This window comes from Orycteropus afer, unplaced genomic scaffold (assembly GCF_000298275.1).
Source record: "Orycteropus afer afer isolate SDZICR_OR568_19922 unplaced genomic scaffold, OryAfe1.0 scaffold00003, whole genome shotgun sequence".
Lineage (NCBI taxonomy): Eukaryota > Metazoa > Chordata > Mammalia > Tubulidentata > Orycteropodidae > Orycteropus > Orycteropus afer.
Window position 1 is genome coordinate 11,536,474 of NW_006921590.1, and position 15,532 is coordinate 11,552,005.

Below are 15,532 nucleotides of genomic sequence, written 5' to 3' on the forward strand. Positions count from 1 at the left end.
TTTTTTTTTTTTTGTATACGAATATGTGAATTGCATGGTATGTGAATTACATATACTAAAGCTGCTGCTTCAAAAGAAAGTAAAACCAAACCAGTGTTAAATGAATAGATCACTGAACACATAGGGATGAAAACAGCTAATGTAAATGAACTGCATCTTCTTTTTTGGTTTATTTCCTCCTTTTAAAGGCATCCTGGTGGCATACACTTGGCTGCTAACTACAAAGCGGGGCCATTCTAATCCACCAGCTGCTCTGGGAAAGAAATACGTGGCAGTCTGCTCCCATAAAGATTACAGTCTTGGAAACCCTGTAAGGTCACTGTAAGTAACTGACTCAACAACAACGAGGTTTTTGTTTGTTTTTAGTTTTTCTTCCTTTTACTTACTTGTTCACAAGATCAGAAGTCAAAATCAAAACAAATAATTTTATCTTGTCTCTGTTTTGAAAAATTAGTAAGGATTCTCTGTCATTCTCATGCTTATAAAACTAATACAAACCTGGGCTTTATCAAATCATAATAGAAATTGAACTTATCTTCTCTGCAGTACAAGCTCCCTGGTGGCATAGTACCTAAAGCATTAGACTGCTAACCAGAAGGCTGGCTGTTCAAACCCACCAGCCACTCCTTGGAAGGAAGGTTGGGTCACCTACTTCCACAGATACTGCCTCGGAGACCTAAGAGGGGTCACTGTGAGTCAGAACAGACTTGATGGTAATAAGTTTGTTTGTTTGTTTGTTTCCTTTTTTTTCTCTGCAGTACAGAGGAATTAACAAGTTATCCTTTGGATAACAAAAACTAATTTTAATTTGAATATTTTCTGGCCTACTAGCTGCTAGTTTTGCACTAGCTCCAAAGTATATAAATGGACCCATTTCTATTTGCAAATTTATGATCTGTGTTTTTGACAACTTGTTTTAAGAGTTCTCCAAGTCACAAAATGCAGTCATTTATAAGGGACAGTGAATCTACTAGAGCTTGTTAAAGATACAGCATGAACTTGAACCACTCCATCTAGCTGAGCTGGAGTGCAGTCACTGAGGTAGTGAACAATTCTAGGCAACTTTCTAGCACCTCCAACTCAGCTGACAGTATGAGAACATCTAAGAATTCTGCCGAGCCCTCAGGATGTACAGTCTTCATAAATGTCATGGATCTGTTATGTTATAACAGGAGAGATGAAACCAATAAAATATATTCTGCTATTTATAAGTACTCTAAGTATATACCAAACTACATTTACATGATGTTTAACTTTCTACACTTTTATGAAGGCATTTTTTTAGATGTATCAAAAAAGCTTGTTTTTAAACATATACTCTTCATACTATGAGTAATGTTACATTAAAAAAAAAAAGGAATAGAACAACAAAGATGATGAATTTAGTCCAGCTTCAACTGTACTATTTGAATTTTACCTCATTTGAGGACAGCAAAAAAAGTAAAAACTCAAAGACATGTAGGCACATGTTTCATATAAGAAAGAATAATCAACCTATTAAATCAAAGTAGTTTGTAGATATGCTTTTAAAATAATTTGTAAGTTTATTCAAAATCTGAAAAAAATAAACACCACTATAGTAAACCAATAGGAGCTGCAGGAGTACAATGGTTAAAGCACTGGGTTGCGAACCGAAAGACAGGTGATTTGAATCCACCAGCTTCTCAGCAGGAGAAATAAGAGGCAGTCTACTTCTATAAAGATTTACAGCCTTGGAAACCCTATGGAGCAGTTCTACTCTGTCCTATGGTGTCAATGTGAGTCTGAATCAACTCAACAGCATGGGTTTAGTTTTGTTTTTTATAGTAAACTAATAAAGCCATGGTGGTACAATGGTTAAAGCACTCAGCTGCTAACCAAAAGATCAGCCATTTGAACACATTAGCCCACCCTGCAGGAGAAAGATGTGGCAGGCTGCTTCCATAAAGATTTACAGCCTCAGAAATCCTATGGGGCAGTTCTATTCTGTCCTACATGGTCGCTATCACCTGAAATTGACTTGATGCCAGTGGGTTTTATAGTAAAGTAAGTGCCTCCAGAAATGCCTTACCTAAAACTACCTATTCACACTGAAAAATATGATTTAGGAAGACTTCCCAATATATTCAAATGACAGACAATACATAAAAATACATACTAGCTAGCTCATTCAATGGGATTCTAAGAGCTGTTTAACTAGACATCACATAGGAGATATACTGAAATTCAGAACTCCATCTCTGATTTGACATACACACAGAACAAATGGACTGCACTAGTCTATCAAGTTTCTAGAAAATAAACACTAACTACACTGGGTGCAATGCTTCCCTCCATCCCCTAACAATAGTTAAAATCATTCCCTGTTCTTTGATTGCCTAAACGGGTAAACCCACAGATGTTACCTCCTACCTAATCTTTATCTGTTACAGCAGGCTTACAACTATCCTAGGAATCAAAAGGCAGAGTATTGAGAAGAATCTGTGCTGGGAATGGCTAAAGGAATGATTTCTTCTGAAATCAGATATGCCTTATTAAGTAAAGGACTAACCAAAACCTTTTATTAAGTGTTACCGTTGTTAGGTGTTGGTGTTAAATCTACTGTTGTTAAATCTGTCTATTACGTAGATAGATTTAATTTGGTCTATTTCTATAAATTAATTCAGTACAGTCATTAGGACACACACAAAGGCAGCACAGAACTTTGGAAGAAAACAAAAAAAGTCAACTACAGAAGCATTGTCAACTTTGTGCCAAAAATGAGCCAAACTGAAAATAAGCTCTAAGTTCTCTTTGTGAAGATAGCAAGCACATTCTCATTGAAATAGAGATGGTCAGATTTACTATAAACCATAATTAAATATTTGACTTCAAACGATCCGAAGACCACAGTAATGCACTTAACAAGCACACAGAACATCTAAACATCTACAGTAAGTAACACAAGCACATAGGGAATGTGAAACTAATCAGTTCCCCATCAGTCACAGCAGAGAAGATCCTATGCCTGCCAAAGGGGAACACAGCATAAAAGCAGACGATCTTTATCTTTGCTTGACCCAGTCCAAGCAACCATTTTGGGATCAATGAAAACAGTCAAAGCCATTGCACTGCAGGCCTAGCTTCTAAAGTAAACTTATTAGCTATCAAATCCTCATAAGTGGATTTCCTTGCAAATTTTCGTAAGAAAGCAAATTACCCCGAACAGGTACCTTTCCTGAAATTGAAAAACTATTGCATACATTTTATTTTATGTATAAAGAGCTTACATATGAACTAGTAATGTTATCACTAAGGCACAATAAAAAAAGTAAACCTCCAAATTTCAGAATACATTATAGTTAAATTTTTCCTTTTTTTCTTTATTTAGAACTATGGTATGATTATTTATTTAAATAATAACAATTACGTAATTTCTTTCCTCAGTCTCTGAAATTCCATGCATGATTATAATATCTGATTAATCAAAGTTAAATAATCTGTAAGAAGTCAAGGCTAAATTAAACCATCTAATATATTAGAAAATAAAATATCTGATAGCAAAGTTGCAAACCATGTACCATCACACTTTATTATATGTAGATTACACTTATCTAAAATAAACCTTAATATTTATCTAAATGAGATGAAAATATAAGTCCACCTAAAAAGTTTCACCCGAATGTTTATAGCAGCTTTATTCTTAATTGCCAAAAACTGGAAGCAACCAAGATGTCCTTCAATAAGTGAATGGATAAACAATGGAGTATTGTTCAGCAAAAAAAAGAAATGAGCTATCAAATTACATAACGTCATAAAGAAAAATGCATACTGCTAAGTGAAACAAGTCAATCTAAAAAAGCTACATATAGTACGATTCCAATTATATGATATTCTGCAAAAGGCATAACTACAGAGGCAGGAAAAAGATTAGTAGTTACCAAGGAGTCAGGAGGAAGGTTCAGAGATGAACAGGTGGCTCAGAAGGCATTTTTAGGGCAGTGAAACTAATCTCCATGATACTGTAATAGTGGACACATAACACTATGCATTTGTCAAAACCCACAGGGCTGTGCAACACAAATTGTAAAACCTTATGTAAAGTACAAACTTTAGTAATAATAATGTATCAATATTGGTTTATCAATTTAACAAATGTGCCACAGGAATGCAAAATGCTGGTAATAGGAGAAGCTGTGCAGGAGGATGAAGATACATGGGAACTCTGCACTTTCTGCACAATTTTTCTGTAAATCTAAAGTTCTATAAAAATTAAAGTTTATTAAATTAACCATAAATTAAATAAACTCATTAAAACAAAGTAATTAATTTTGCCAATAAACTGTTGTCAACATTTAAGTGGTATATAAATTAAATTAACATATTTACCAATTCAATTGTTTGTAAAAAGGTTACAAAGAAAACATATGTAATAAAATAGTTTATTTAAAAAAATAAAAATTATTCAGACCATTAAATAAATGCTATAAAGAAACAAGATTTTAGATTTAATTCAAATGGGAGTTTTTCCACAAAGCAATTTATATGAACTAGCCACCAAAGCCTAACAATGATCCAATGACCTGCTATCTTAAACAGCTTTGATGTAACAGAGTCTTAAATGTGACAAAAAGGTTTACCGTTAAACAGTTTTTCTAGCAAAGAAATATTTGTCCTATTCAAGTGATATATTCTTTAAACATTATTATTCCAAGTTTATATACTACTGTACATGACACTCATGTAAAGAACTATATTAGATTCACCACAGACAATAAGCTTTATTAGTTTTTTCTACACAAAAGAGCTGTCAACCAGCCAACTACAGTAAAACCTGCAAAAGTGAGAACCTATATATGGCAGAAACCTGCCGGAGAAGGAAACCCAAATACAAGTATGCGTTGCTTAACATGTACAATATATTCTGTGAAATAGGACATTATGTGATTTGGACATTGTGCAAACACCACACTGAAACGTTATGGAAACCTGCTTCCAGTTGTCCTCATCGCCACTGTCACTACTGCTGCTGCAGAAGCTGCTGGCAGAGGCTGGGGCGGGCACCAGGAACAGAGCAAGAGGATGCAACTGAGGAGGGAGCAGAGTGAGGTCAGCCCCGTCTTCCTTTCTGCCTGCCGAAGCAGGAGGAGCAATCCAGGCCTCATAGCCATGGCCACCTGCCTGCCCACAGGACAAAGCCTGAGAGCCTACACCCACAGCCATATTCTCCCCCTCACCTGCCTATATCCCCACCCACAGTCCAGTGCCACAAGGGTCTGGATTTAGGGTCTTTAAAATCATTGGGGAAAATGAGAAACAAAAGGAGAACTGCTTTCCCATGTAAAAAAAATCCTTATGGGACCACAGATGTATATGCACTTAGATGTTGTCCAAACAGACATTAAGTGACACATACCTGTATTTCCCATAACAATGAGAGACAGAAAAACGGTAAGACCGCAACCTGTCAAAGGTGGAAAGCTTGTAAGACCCAAAAACAAGGCAGTCCCATCGACTTCCTGTTCGTTCTCACAGGTTTCACAGTATTAAGATAAGCATTCTGCAAAATTTTCACTTTCATTAATACCTACAATTGCTACCTTTGCTTTCACATAAAGGTAAAATCTGTAAAAACAGAACTCATAACAAATTCTACCTGCGTTCAATCTTTGAATATTTTCATTCAATCTGCCCTCCTACCTGTAATGCACAAGAGTATCAAAACAAACTATAAAACTTCATGTTTGCCCAATTCAAACACTGACCTCAAATCAAACAAAATAAATATCTTAAAACAACCAAATAGCCATCTCCCAACTACTGCACTAGACCCAAGACAGAGAATAAGGTAGGAGATTATTTTACACCTCTTTCTGTAAGTACCTATCATTAATCATTTCCAGACAAGCAGGTTTACTTCCGATAAGTAGACACTAACCAGAAAATTGAGTACATGTGGTCATAAAGAGGAAAGTGTTTCAAATATAACATCATTGCCTCAAATCATGTATTCACAATTGATGACCCTAATAAATAAAGCAAGCCATGAAGAAATTATTATTCCTGTACTTTTAAAAATTAATTTTCAACTAAATAATTATCAAATAGCAAATACTTTAACCACAGTATTATTTTATCATTAAATAAACATGTAAGTTCCTAATATTTCATCCACTAAAAGATAACTGTATTTGTTATCCTGCAATTCAATTATTATTCCATTACTGTTACTGTATTACTCTATCTTCGGCAACTCCATTCTATCACTACAAACATACTTGCTGAATGTTCCATTCCTACACAGAAACAACAAAAACCACTGTCTTCTACAATCATTTAAGTACAAAGCACAATGATTTTTTTACTAATTAATCAGACTACAACAAAAACAGTTGCCAACAACTACTAGCACATCAAGTCAACACTTCAAATGTACCTTCTGCAAACAATACAAGTAAATAAATATCCGTAAGTACTTACCTACAGTTGGGAGGAGGGTCCAACGTAATTTCTGCAAGTTCCTTCTGGATTCTTTAAAATATAAAGAAAAGTTATATTAAAATGGGTATGTCTTGACTCTCCTAATATTAATCTATTTCTTTCTAATGTTATACCTTATCACTAATACTTCCTTTTTGTATGCTTTTCATTTTAAATAGCAGTATTGGATTACACATCACATACAACAACACAGTCATCTCTGCTGCAATTTTGAGAACGCACCTACAGAAGATGATGAGATTAGCTACTACCAGTGCATGCAGCCTATGAAGACAGCACTATGACTTCAATTAAAACTTCATTGAACGAACGACAGCACTAATCAAAATTTCTAGTTTAAATGGAACACCCTATTTAGGGATCATTCTAACTGCAGATTTGTTCTAGACAATCCCCATACAGGATGGAAAGCTGATCATATTAAGCTGAATCCAAGTATCCTGACTGATTGAATCATTTTGTAAAGAATGGAATATCACTGTCTCATTCTAATACTTGAGACTGCTATCAAAATACCTATCTTACTCCTCTCCGAAACCTCCAGTTGGAACAGGCTGACACTTCCAAGATTGACACTATTCCCTCTATTAGTGCAGTTTTCCCAAAAAACATGAATTATTTAATGTCATTTAATCTTCATATAAAGAAAAACAAAGAATTTTTCTTTAAAACCTGTTTCTGTTCTTCTATGTGATTTTCTACTTTGATTCTTTAACTACCTAAATCCACGTGTACATATATGACAGGTAACAGTGCTAGTTTTCTAAAACTATACTTAGTAATATCCTAACTATCATTTATAAAGGTTATTAAACATAGGCTTTGCTAAATCAACAACAATAAAAAAAATTCTCAAAACTACTTCTTCTCCTTTGCCTTGGTTTTTAAATATGAGATTCATTAAGTGCTGGATGCCTGCTATCTGGTTAATTATGATGATAGCACATGGATGACAGTTGACTAAAAAAAAAAAAAAAAGAATAATTCAAATAAAAACATTTACTCCAATAATTTCATTCCACATCTTTTAAAATATTTTATTGTTTTCAGTGAAAGTTTACATAATAGATTAGGTTCCCACTCAACAGTTTCTATACGTATTGTTCAATGATATTAGTTACATTCTTCCAATGCATGAACATTCTCATTATTACCATTCTGGTTGCTCTGTTTCCAGTAATGTAGCTCCCCCCCCCCACCTCCTCTGTTTTAAAGTAATTGTTGACTGTTTGGTCTCATATAGATGGCTTTTTAAAGAGGCATGGTACAGGCAGTACCCCAGATTATGAACAACCCATTCCTGTGTCTTTAAGTGGAATTTGCAGGTAAGCAGGAACAGCTACACACGGCTTTTACTTTAGTGCAAGGAGAAACTCAAAGCCTTTTCCATGATTGAATAGCTACACGTACATCCTATAAAGGGGAATTGTGATGAAGAATTTGTTTCCAGTTGGGTTGGTTGAGTCCATTGTTTCAAAGCTAGGGCAACTTTACCTAACATTAAACAGGCAAGCAGGAGTTGTCTCGAAGTCAGAAATTCATAACACAGGGACTGCCTATACCCGTGAGTGATATTCTTTATTTTGTAAGCCAACCAGTTATTTAGCTAAAAGGTAAGCTCAGGGGACACTTTTGGTTCAAGGTTTCAATAGTATCTCCAGTCTCAGGGAGTCTAGACTCAAGTGGTCCAGTAAGTCTGGATTCTTTATATTTGAAATTCTGTTCCACATTTTTCTCCCATTCTATTAAAATCCATTTTTCATGGCCCTGATCATAACAATCAGTAGGGGTAGCTAGGCACCATGTAGTTCTTCTGGTCCCAGAATAGATGAGGCTCTGATTCATGTAGAGAGTCCCATAGACTAGTTTCTTCTGAGTCTCAGGTTTCCTTCCTTATCTTTTGCTCCAGACAAGTAGAGACTGTTCTGCATCTTTTTTAAGATAACAAATGAAACTACTAAAATAGGCAAGTCTCCTCCTATAGGATTAGCATTAACTTCCTAAAGGAAGCACACACTACTAACATAATTTCCCCTTGTCTAAACCATGTGACTCAAGGTTGTTGTTGTTGTTATATGCCGTGGAGTCGGCCCCCGACTCATAGCAACCCCTCCTTGGGTTTCCAAGGCAGTATCACTACGGAAGTAGGATTGCCCAACCTTCCTTCCAGCAACCCCTCCTTGGGTTTCCAAGGCAGTATCACTACGGAAGTAGGATTGCCCAACCTTCCTTCCGAGGAGTGGCTGGTGGGGTTGAACCACCAGCCTTCTGGTTAGCAGTCAAGTGCCTTAGGCACTATGCTACCAGAGCTCCTGACTGAAGGTTGGGGAGGTATTATGAAGTAGAACAAGATCAATAAACACATAGTTGAATTAATTCTGCTATTACATTAATTAAGAATACCTGGGCAAGAAGACCACTTTACCTTCTCTCTCTCTCTCCCTCCCTCCCACTCTTCAGTTTTCTGTCCTATAAAATGAAGGGATTTACTAAGATAAACACCATGATTTGATCTTTAAAACACTAATAATTTCCTTTTAACACAGATTCTATCCTGTGTTTACATGGACATGAAACACATATGGCACATCATTAACTAAAAGAAGTCTCAAAGATCTAATCTGAAGAATACCTTTTATGGACTTTACACAAAAGTATAAAACTTTAAATCTATATGGATAAGACCAGGTCAAAGACAGCAAACCAAGCACACACACATTCACCTCCCACCACTTCAGGATCCCAACGGGGAATAGGAGGAGAACAGAAAGTACAAAAAGTAATAAACCTGTAACATCAAAGAGAACTGGGTGGTCTTCAATGGATAAGAAAGTGCAGTTCATTCCTAGAAGGCAAAGTGGCTGGATGTAAATCAAATAAGCTGAGATGGTCTGTAGGGGGCTGTAGACTGAGTAAGTACATAATAATACACACGGAAGGGGGGCAGGGACAGAGAATCAGAAATCCTAGAAGGAAAAAAAAAGGGGGGGAGGGCTATACAAGAAAATTCTAGTTTAAATATGAAGCAAACTAAAATACGAAATCATTTTAATCAAGTAACAAATATTTTTAAGAGAGAAAGAGATTTGATCAATTTTGCCTAAATACTATGACAGAATGGACAGCCCAGGGATCATGAAATTGGACCTATAGGTTATGAACCTAATCTTATGTTTCTTGGCCTGGCATTGAATATTTACAGTTATAATAAATGTAAAGATAGTTTATTGCTTTTCTTCTTATAGAAAATAAGTTACAGCTGTACCACAGATAACTAAGATATAAATGTTATTAACCCTTCAAATATAAAATCAAACGTAGCTAATGGAAACCAGCTAAAAATGGATGAGTGATAGGTGTGAGGAGGTGAAAGGAAAAACAAAGATATTAATATCTCCATTTTACAAAGTGGAAAATCAAAATATTCTGTTGAAATTTGAAGGAAAAAGAAATAGAGGCTTAAATATAGTATTTAGTATACCCCAATGATTTTTCTTTAATATTACTATCATTAACTAGGAAGCAGGAAAGTGAGGAAGAGTAGAAAAATAAGCTACATCCTCATATCTCATAGCATGTAGATAAAAAATAAAGTTAGTGATTCAACAAATGAGGTGTATTATTTACAGTTATGAAGAAAACCACAGAAGAACTAAAAACAAAAATGACTACAAAAGTTTGCTTCACGGGAATGGAACTGGGAACTGAGAGTGTCTGAATAAAAAACTATTGCTTTCCATCATAAACTTCTCTGTGCTGTTTAATTTGTTACCCAGAAACATCATTAACTTTTATAACTTTTTTTAAACTAAGAAAACCCAAAGAATAAGCTTTCAAAACAGTGTTTAATCTTCCAAACAAAATTATTTTTAACATAAAAGAACATCTTTTTTTATGCTTTACTGCCCCTTTAGGTTTAAAAAATAATTGATAAATCATAATTTTCCATTATAGAATTATATAATGGAACCTGAACCCCTCTTTATTATTCAATACAAAAAAGCAATTTACTGATAAATCTGACATCTCTGAGCAGTGATTCAATGTATTATAATATATTTTGAGCCACTGTTACCAAAAATGGTTGTATTTCTCTCAATAGGAAAGATCATACTAAGAATTGCTATTTAAACGGTTGTAAGATATCCTGCTGTTTTCAATGACAGCAATTCAATACTATCTCAAATGTTGTGATCATGCTATGTATTAAGTTTCTCAGTCTTCACACGTAGGATAAGGAAGGTAGCTATTTCAGGCACTGTCCTCAGGGAGAAGAAAAATGAAAAAGTATCAATAATTCACACTTACAGTGTACCTTTCACATGATGATCTTAAGCCATTAAAAGTGAATTAAATAAATCTCACAGAACTTTAAGTATTACTGTTATCAGAGGAGTATGGAGGGATGGACACTGGGAAGAGGTAACTGTGGGGGGGAAGTGGGAAGGGAGCTGCTGAATTGTAAATTTTGGTCAATGACATGAGACAAAGTATATGTGAACTGCTGTATGAAAAGTGAATTTACTCTGTAAATCTTCACCCAAATCCTAATAAAAAAAAAAAAAAAAGTATTACTGTTATCAGTACCCATTTAAACGATAAGAAAACTGAAGCTAGTTATCGTACACTGGTAAGGTGGAAGACTAAGGCTATTATCCTACTAAGTCAGACACAAAACTTCCCTGTTATCGGAACTTTAAAGACAAAAAAAAAAAATTAACTTTTTACTGTGATTTGGGTAAAGTTTACAGAGCAAATTCCTTTCCCATTCAATAGTACATACACATTTTATTTCATGACGTTGACTGCAATCCTCACAATGTAACAAGCTCTTTTCCCACTTCCTCCCTAAGGTTACCTTCTCTTTGTGTCCTTCTTTCCTGTACATTCCCGCCTTCTGAGCCTTCTCCCTGTGCAAATGCTACCTTTCTAATCTACCATGGTTGACTGTGATAAGGAGTGCACCTCCCCACTGTAACTGTTCACCTTGTAGGCCTGTCTATTATTTGGCTGAAGGTCAAGCCACAGGGGAGTTCAATTCCAGGCCAGAAGTGTGACTAGCAAGCCTGGTCTTTTTATGATTTTGTACTTTGTTACTCATTTTTCTCCCACTCTATCCAAGATCTTCAATTTTGACTCCTTTCCAAATGGTTGGCAGCGGTAGCCAGGCACCATCTAGTTCTTCTGGTCTCAGGGTCATGTAGGCTGAGGTTCCCATGGTCCACTAGTCTCTTGGACTGTTTCCATGCATCTTTGATTTTCCTCATTCTTCTTTGCTCAGGTCAGAAGAGACTGAAATTATTTCTTTAGACATAAATCCTAGACAATTACCTACATGTCTGATTTCCATCTGGCCCTGATACAGAAATCTGCAACTATTATCAAGTAACTGAGACAAGTCAGGAGCAATATACAACCTAAATTTCAGTTTGTACAACTTTCATTTGATACCTTAACTGTTCTAAGACTGTAAGAGTACTATGTGTTATTGTCATCTGGGGGAGGGGGGGGGTCATAACAACATGATTAATTTAATCTGATTTAATTGAAGTAATATAGTGACAAAATTCTACAGAGTAAAGAAAACACTCATTTTAATACCAAAATAATTTAATAGTTTAGAAAAATGAAATATTGACATGTTTAAGATGCACATACCTTGGGTTAAAGAAAATTCAGTAACTCACTCATTTAGAGCCAAGTACAACATGAAAATGTGGCCATGGGGAATCACAAGGTGGTTTCTAACCAATTATTTTTTTTTTAAATACACTCATCCCAACTAGTGACTATAGTTCTTAGTCACCTGAGAACCTCTGTTCCAATCAACTGACTCAACTGGTCAAAACCTTCCCAAAAAAACTTATTCTTTAGAAGAAAATATTATACAAGTAATTACAAATTTTTTCCTTAAATTTCAAAGTACTCCTTCAAGTAACCTAGAAAACACAATCATTTTAAAAAATAATCAGAGAATTTAATTTTGGGTGGTGATACATTGTTGTTAGGTGCCGTAGAGTCAGTTGAGACTCACAGCGACCCTGTGTACAAACACAACAAAACACTGCCTGGTCCTGCATCATCCTCACAATCTTTGCCATGCTTGAGCCCACTGTTACAGCCACTGTATCAATCCGTCTCATTGACGGCTTTCCTCTTTTTCACAGACCCTCTACCAAACATGATTATCCTTCTCCAGAATGGAAATAGACAACTATATATATGATTGTAAGAAACCATTGATTTCAAGACACATAATCAATTAAATGATTGTGAATATCAATTGTAACATGCATTTCTGATTTCAGAAATATTAAAAAGTTTTAAAACATACACTTTGGAACCAAGAAAATACAGGAATTACATTATTTATCTCTATAAATAGTATTACTTCAGCCTCATGTGAAAAAATTAAACTTAGATAAGCCCACACAATAAACATTCACCTTGGAATACAATGGAATCAACTTTTCAATCTAAGAAAAATTTAGTCTGAAACCAAATGCCATTCCTAAAACAGTATCATACTGAGCATCCAATAAAATCACACTGTCTACTCTGAACAAAGTTAATTTGCAATAAATCCAATTTAAAATTCATATGTGTCAACACATGAAAGAAGCAGAATCAATTTAGTGAAGATCTCAAAATAGTTGTTTTACTGAACTGACTAGTCAATTTAATAAAAATCATCAAAATTTGTCACTGCAGATAGAGTCTGACTTCAAGATCTATCTTGTTATTATATACTTGAAAATATAACAAGAGTGGCATAGGCATATCAAAAGAACAGACTTAGTACTTGTCAATTTTGAAAATAAATTCTTGCCAAAGAGCAAAAAGAAAGCAAAGACAGAACTATCTTTTTTCCTCCTGAGAAAAAGACAAACATATTGTTTAAATAAAAAAAATTTAAATGTTCTCTGGTATCACTTACCACTTTTCAGTAATACCTAAAACTGAAATCTTTAAGAAAACATGTTACACCAAACTATTAACTCTATATTTATAACACATTCATGTAATGGAGTTACCAATGTGCAAAGAACTTTTTCTTGAGTCACTATAAATGGATTTAATCACAACATATCAGTTTTTCTACTTTAATAGTAATAGTAAGCCCTTAGAGGTTAACATATACCTTATTTTCCTAAAATTCCTATCAAGAAGACTTAAAAAATATAATTGTAGACTTTAAGTAGCACAATACTGTTCTAGGAATGTGATTTAGTTTCAGACTCTCAATTTTTGTTAGGCAGAGATTGGCAGAATGGATAAGAAAACATGATTCAACTATATGCTGTTTAAAAAAAAAACACCAAAGACATTGGGAGGTTGAAGGTGAAAGGATAGGGGAGAAAAAAAATCTTTTCAAACACTAGCCAAAAGAGAGCAGAGTTGACTATGTTAATATCAGACACTTTAAGTCAAATTCTGTTAATAAACAGAAAGAGGATTTTGTAATGATAAAAGGGTCAATTCATCAAGACATAATAATTATAAATACATAAGCACCTACCAACAGAACCCCCAAAATATATGAAGCAAACAGCAACAGACTAGAAAGGAGAAATAGTCAGTTCTATTAGGTAGCATAGTGCCTAAGGCACTTGACTGCTAACCAGGAGGCTGGCGGTTCAAACCCACCAGCCACTCCTCGGAAGGAAGGTTGGGCAATCCTACTTCCGTAGTGATAACTGCCTCGGAAACCCAAGGAGGGGTCACTAGGAGTCGGGGCCGACTTGATGGCAAATAACAAAAACAACATAAAAATAATTGGAGACATGAATACATCATTTTCAATAATGCATAAAATATTTAAAGAAATGAACAAGGAAATAGAAAACCTGAAAAACACCGTAAACCATGTAGACCTAAAAGGCATCAATACACTACTCTAAAACAGCAAATACACATTCTTCTCCAATGTACATGGAATCATTCTCCAGAAAAGACCATCCATATTAGGTCACAAAACAAGTCCCAATAATTTTTAAAGTACCTTCTCTGACCATAATGGAGTAAAACTCGAAATCAGCAACAGAAACCAGAAATTACACAAATATGGGAAATAAAACAACAAATGGGTCAAAGAAAAAAAATCCCAAGTGAAATTTGAGAATCCCCAAACCCACTGCCATTGAGTCGATTCTGGCTCAAAGCAACTCTAAAGGACAGAGTAGAACTGTCCCTATAGGTTTCTAAGACTGTAAATCTTTACAGAAACAAACTGCAACATTTTTCTACCATGGAGTAGGCTTTTTGCCAAGAACAGCACTTTAATCACTGTGCCACCAGTGCTCCCAAATTAGAGAATACCTACAGACAAAGAAAATGAAAGCACAGAACACCAAAGCTTACGGAATGCAATGAAGGCAGTGCTCAGTGGGAAATTTATGAATCTGAGTGTCTACATTTAACGGAAAAAAAAAGATCAGAAATCAATAACTTTATACCTTGAGGAACCTGAAAATGGAAACATTCTAAGCACAGAGCCACCAGAAGGGAGGAAATAATAAAGATCAGACAGAGATAAATAGAGAACAGAATACAATACTGAGAATCAGCAAAACCAAAAGTTCTTTGAAAAGATCAATAAAATTGACAAACCTTTAGCTAAAGCAATTAAGCAAGAAAAAGATATAAAGGGCATCTAAATTGGAAAGGAAGAAATAAAACTCCAGTTTTCACAGACAACCAAAAAAACCAAACCAACTGCCATGGAGTCAATTCTGATTCAAAGCAACCTTATAAGACAGAGAAGAACTTCCCCATAGGGTTCCCAAGGCTGTAAATCTTTACTGAAGCAGACTGCCTCATCTTTCTCCCATGGAGCAGCTGGTGGGTTTGAACTGCTGACCTTCTGGTTAGCAGCTGAATGCTTTAACCACTATGCCACCTGGACTCCTTTAGCACAGACAACATGATCCTACATATAGAAAAGCACAAAGAATCCACAAGAAAGCTGCTAAAACAGAATTCCCAGGTGTATAGTAGAGCTGACAAGGGGCAAGGTTATGGTCATTACTTGGTCACAGCCAGCTACCCAGAGGGACCAAGTAGTTGATCCTGC

The 15,532-nt window shown here is 35.2% G+C and overlaps 1 protein-coding gene across 1 annotated transcript in view; it reads right to left on the minus strand.

The window, feature by feature from the left end:
- Positions 1 to 15,532, minus strand: part of LOC103193326 (ubiquitin-conjugating enzyme E2 E2) — a 489,664-nt gene that overhangs the window by 470,664 nt on the left and 3,468 nt on the right. Inside the window, exon 2 of the mRNA XM_007936516.2 lies at positions 6,439 to 6,489. Within this exon, the coding sequence (XP_007934707.1) occupies positions 6,439 to 6,489 (51 nt within the window). The remainder of the gene's footprint in view (positions 1 to 6,438; positions 6,490 to 15,532) is intronic.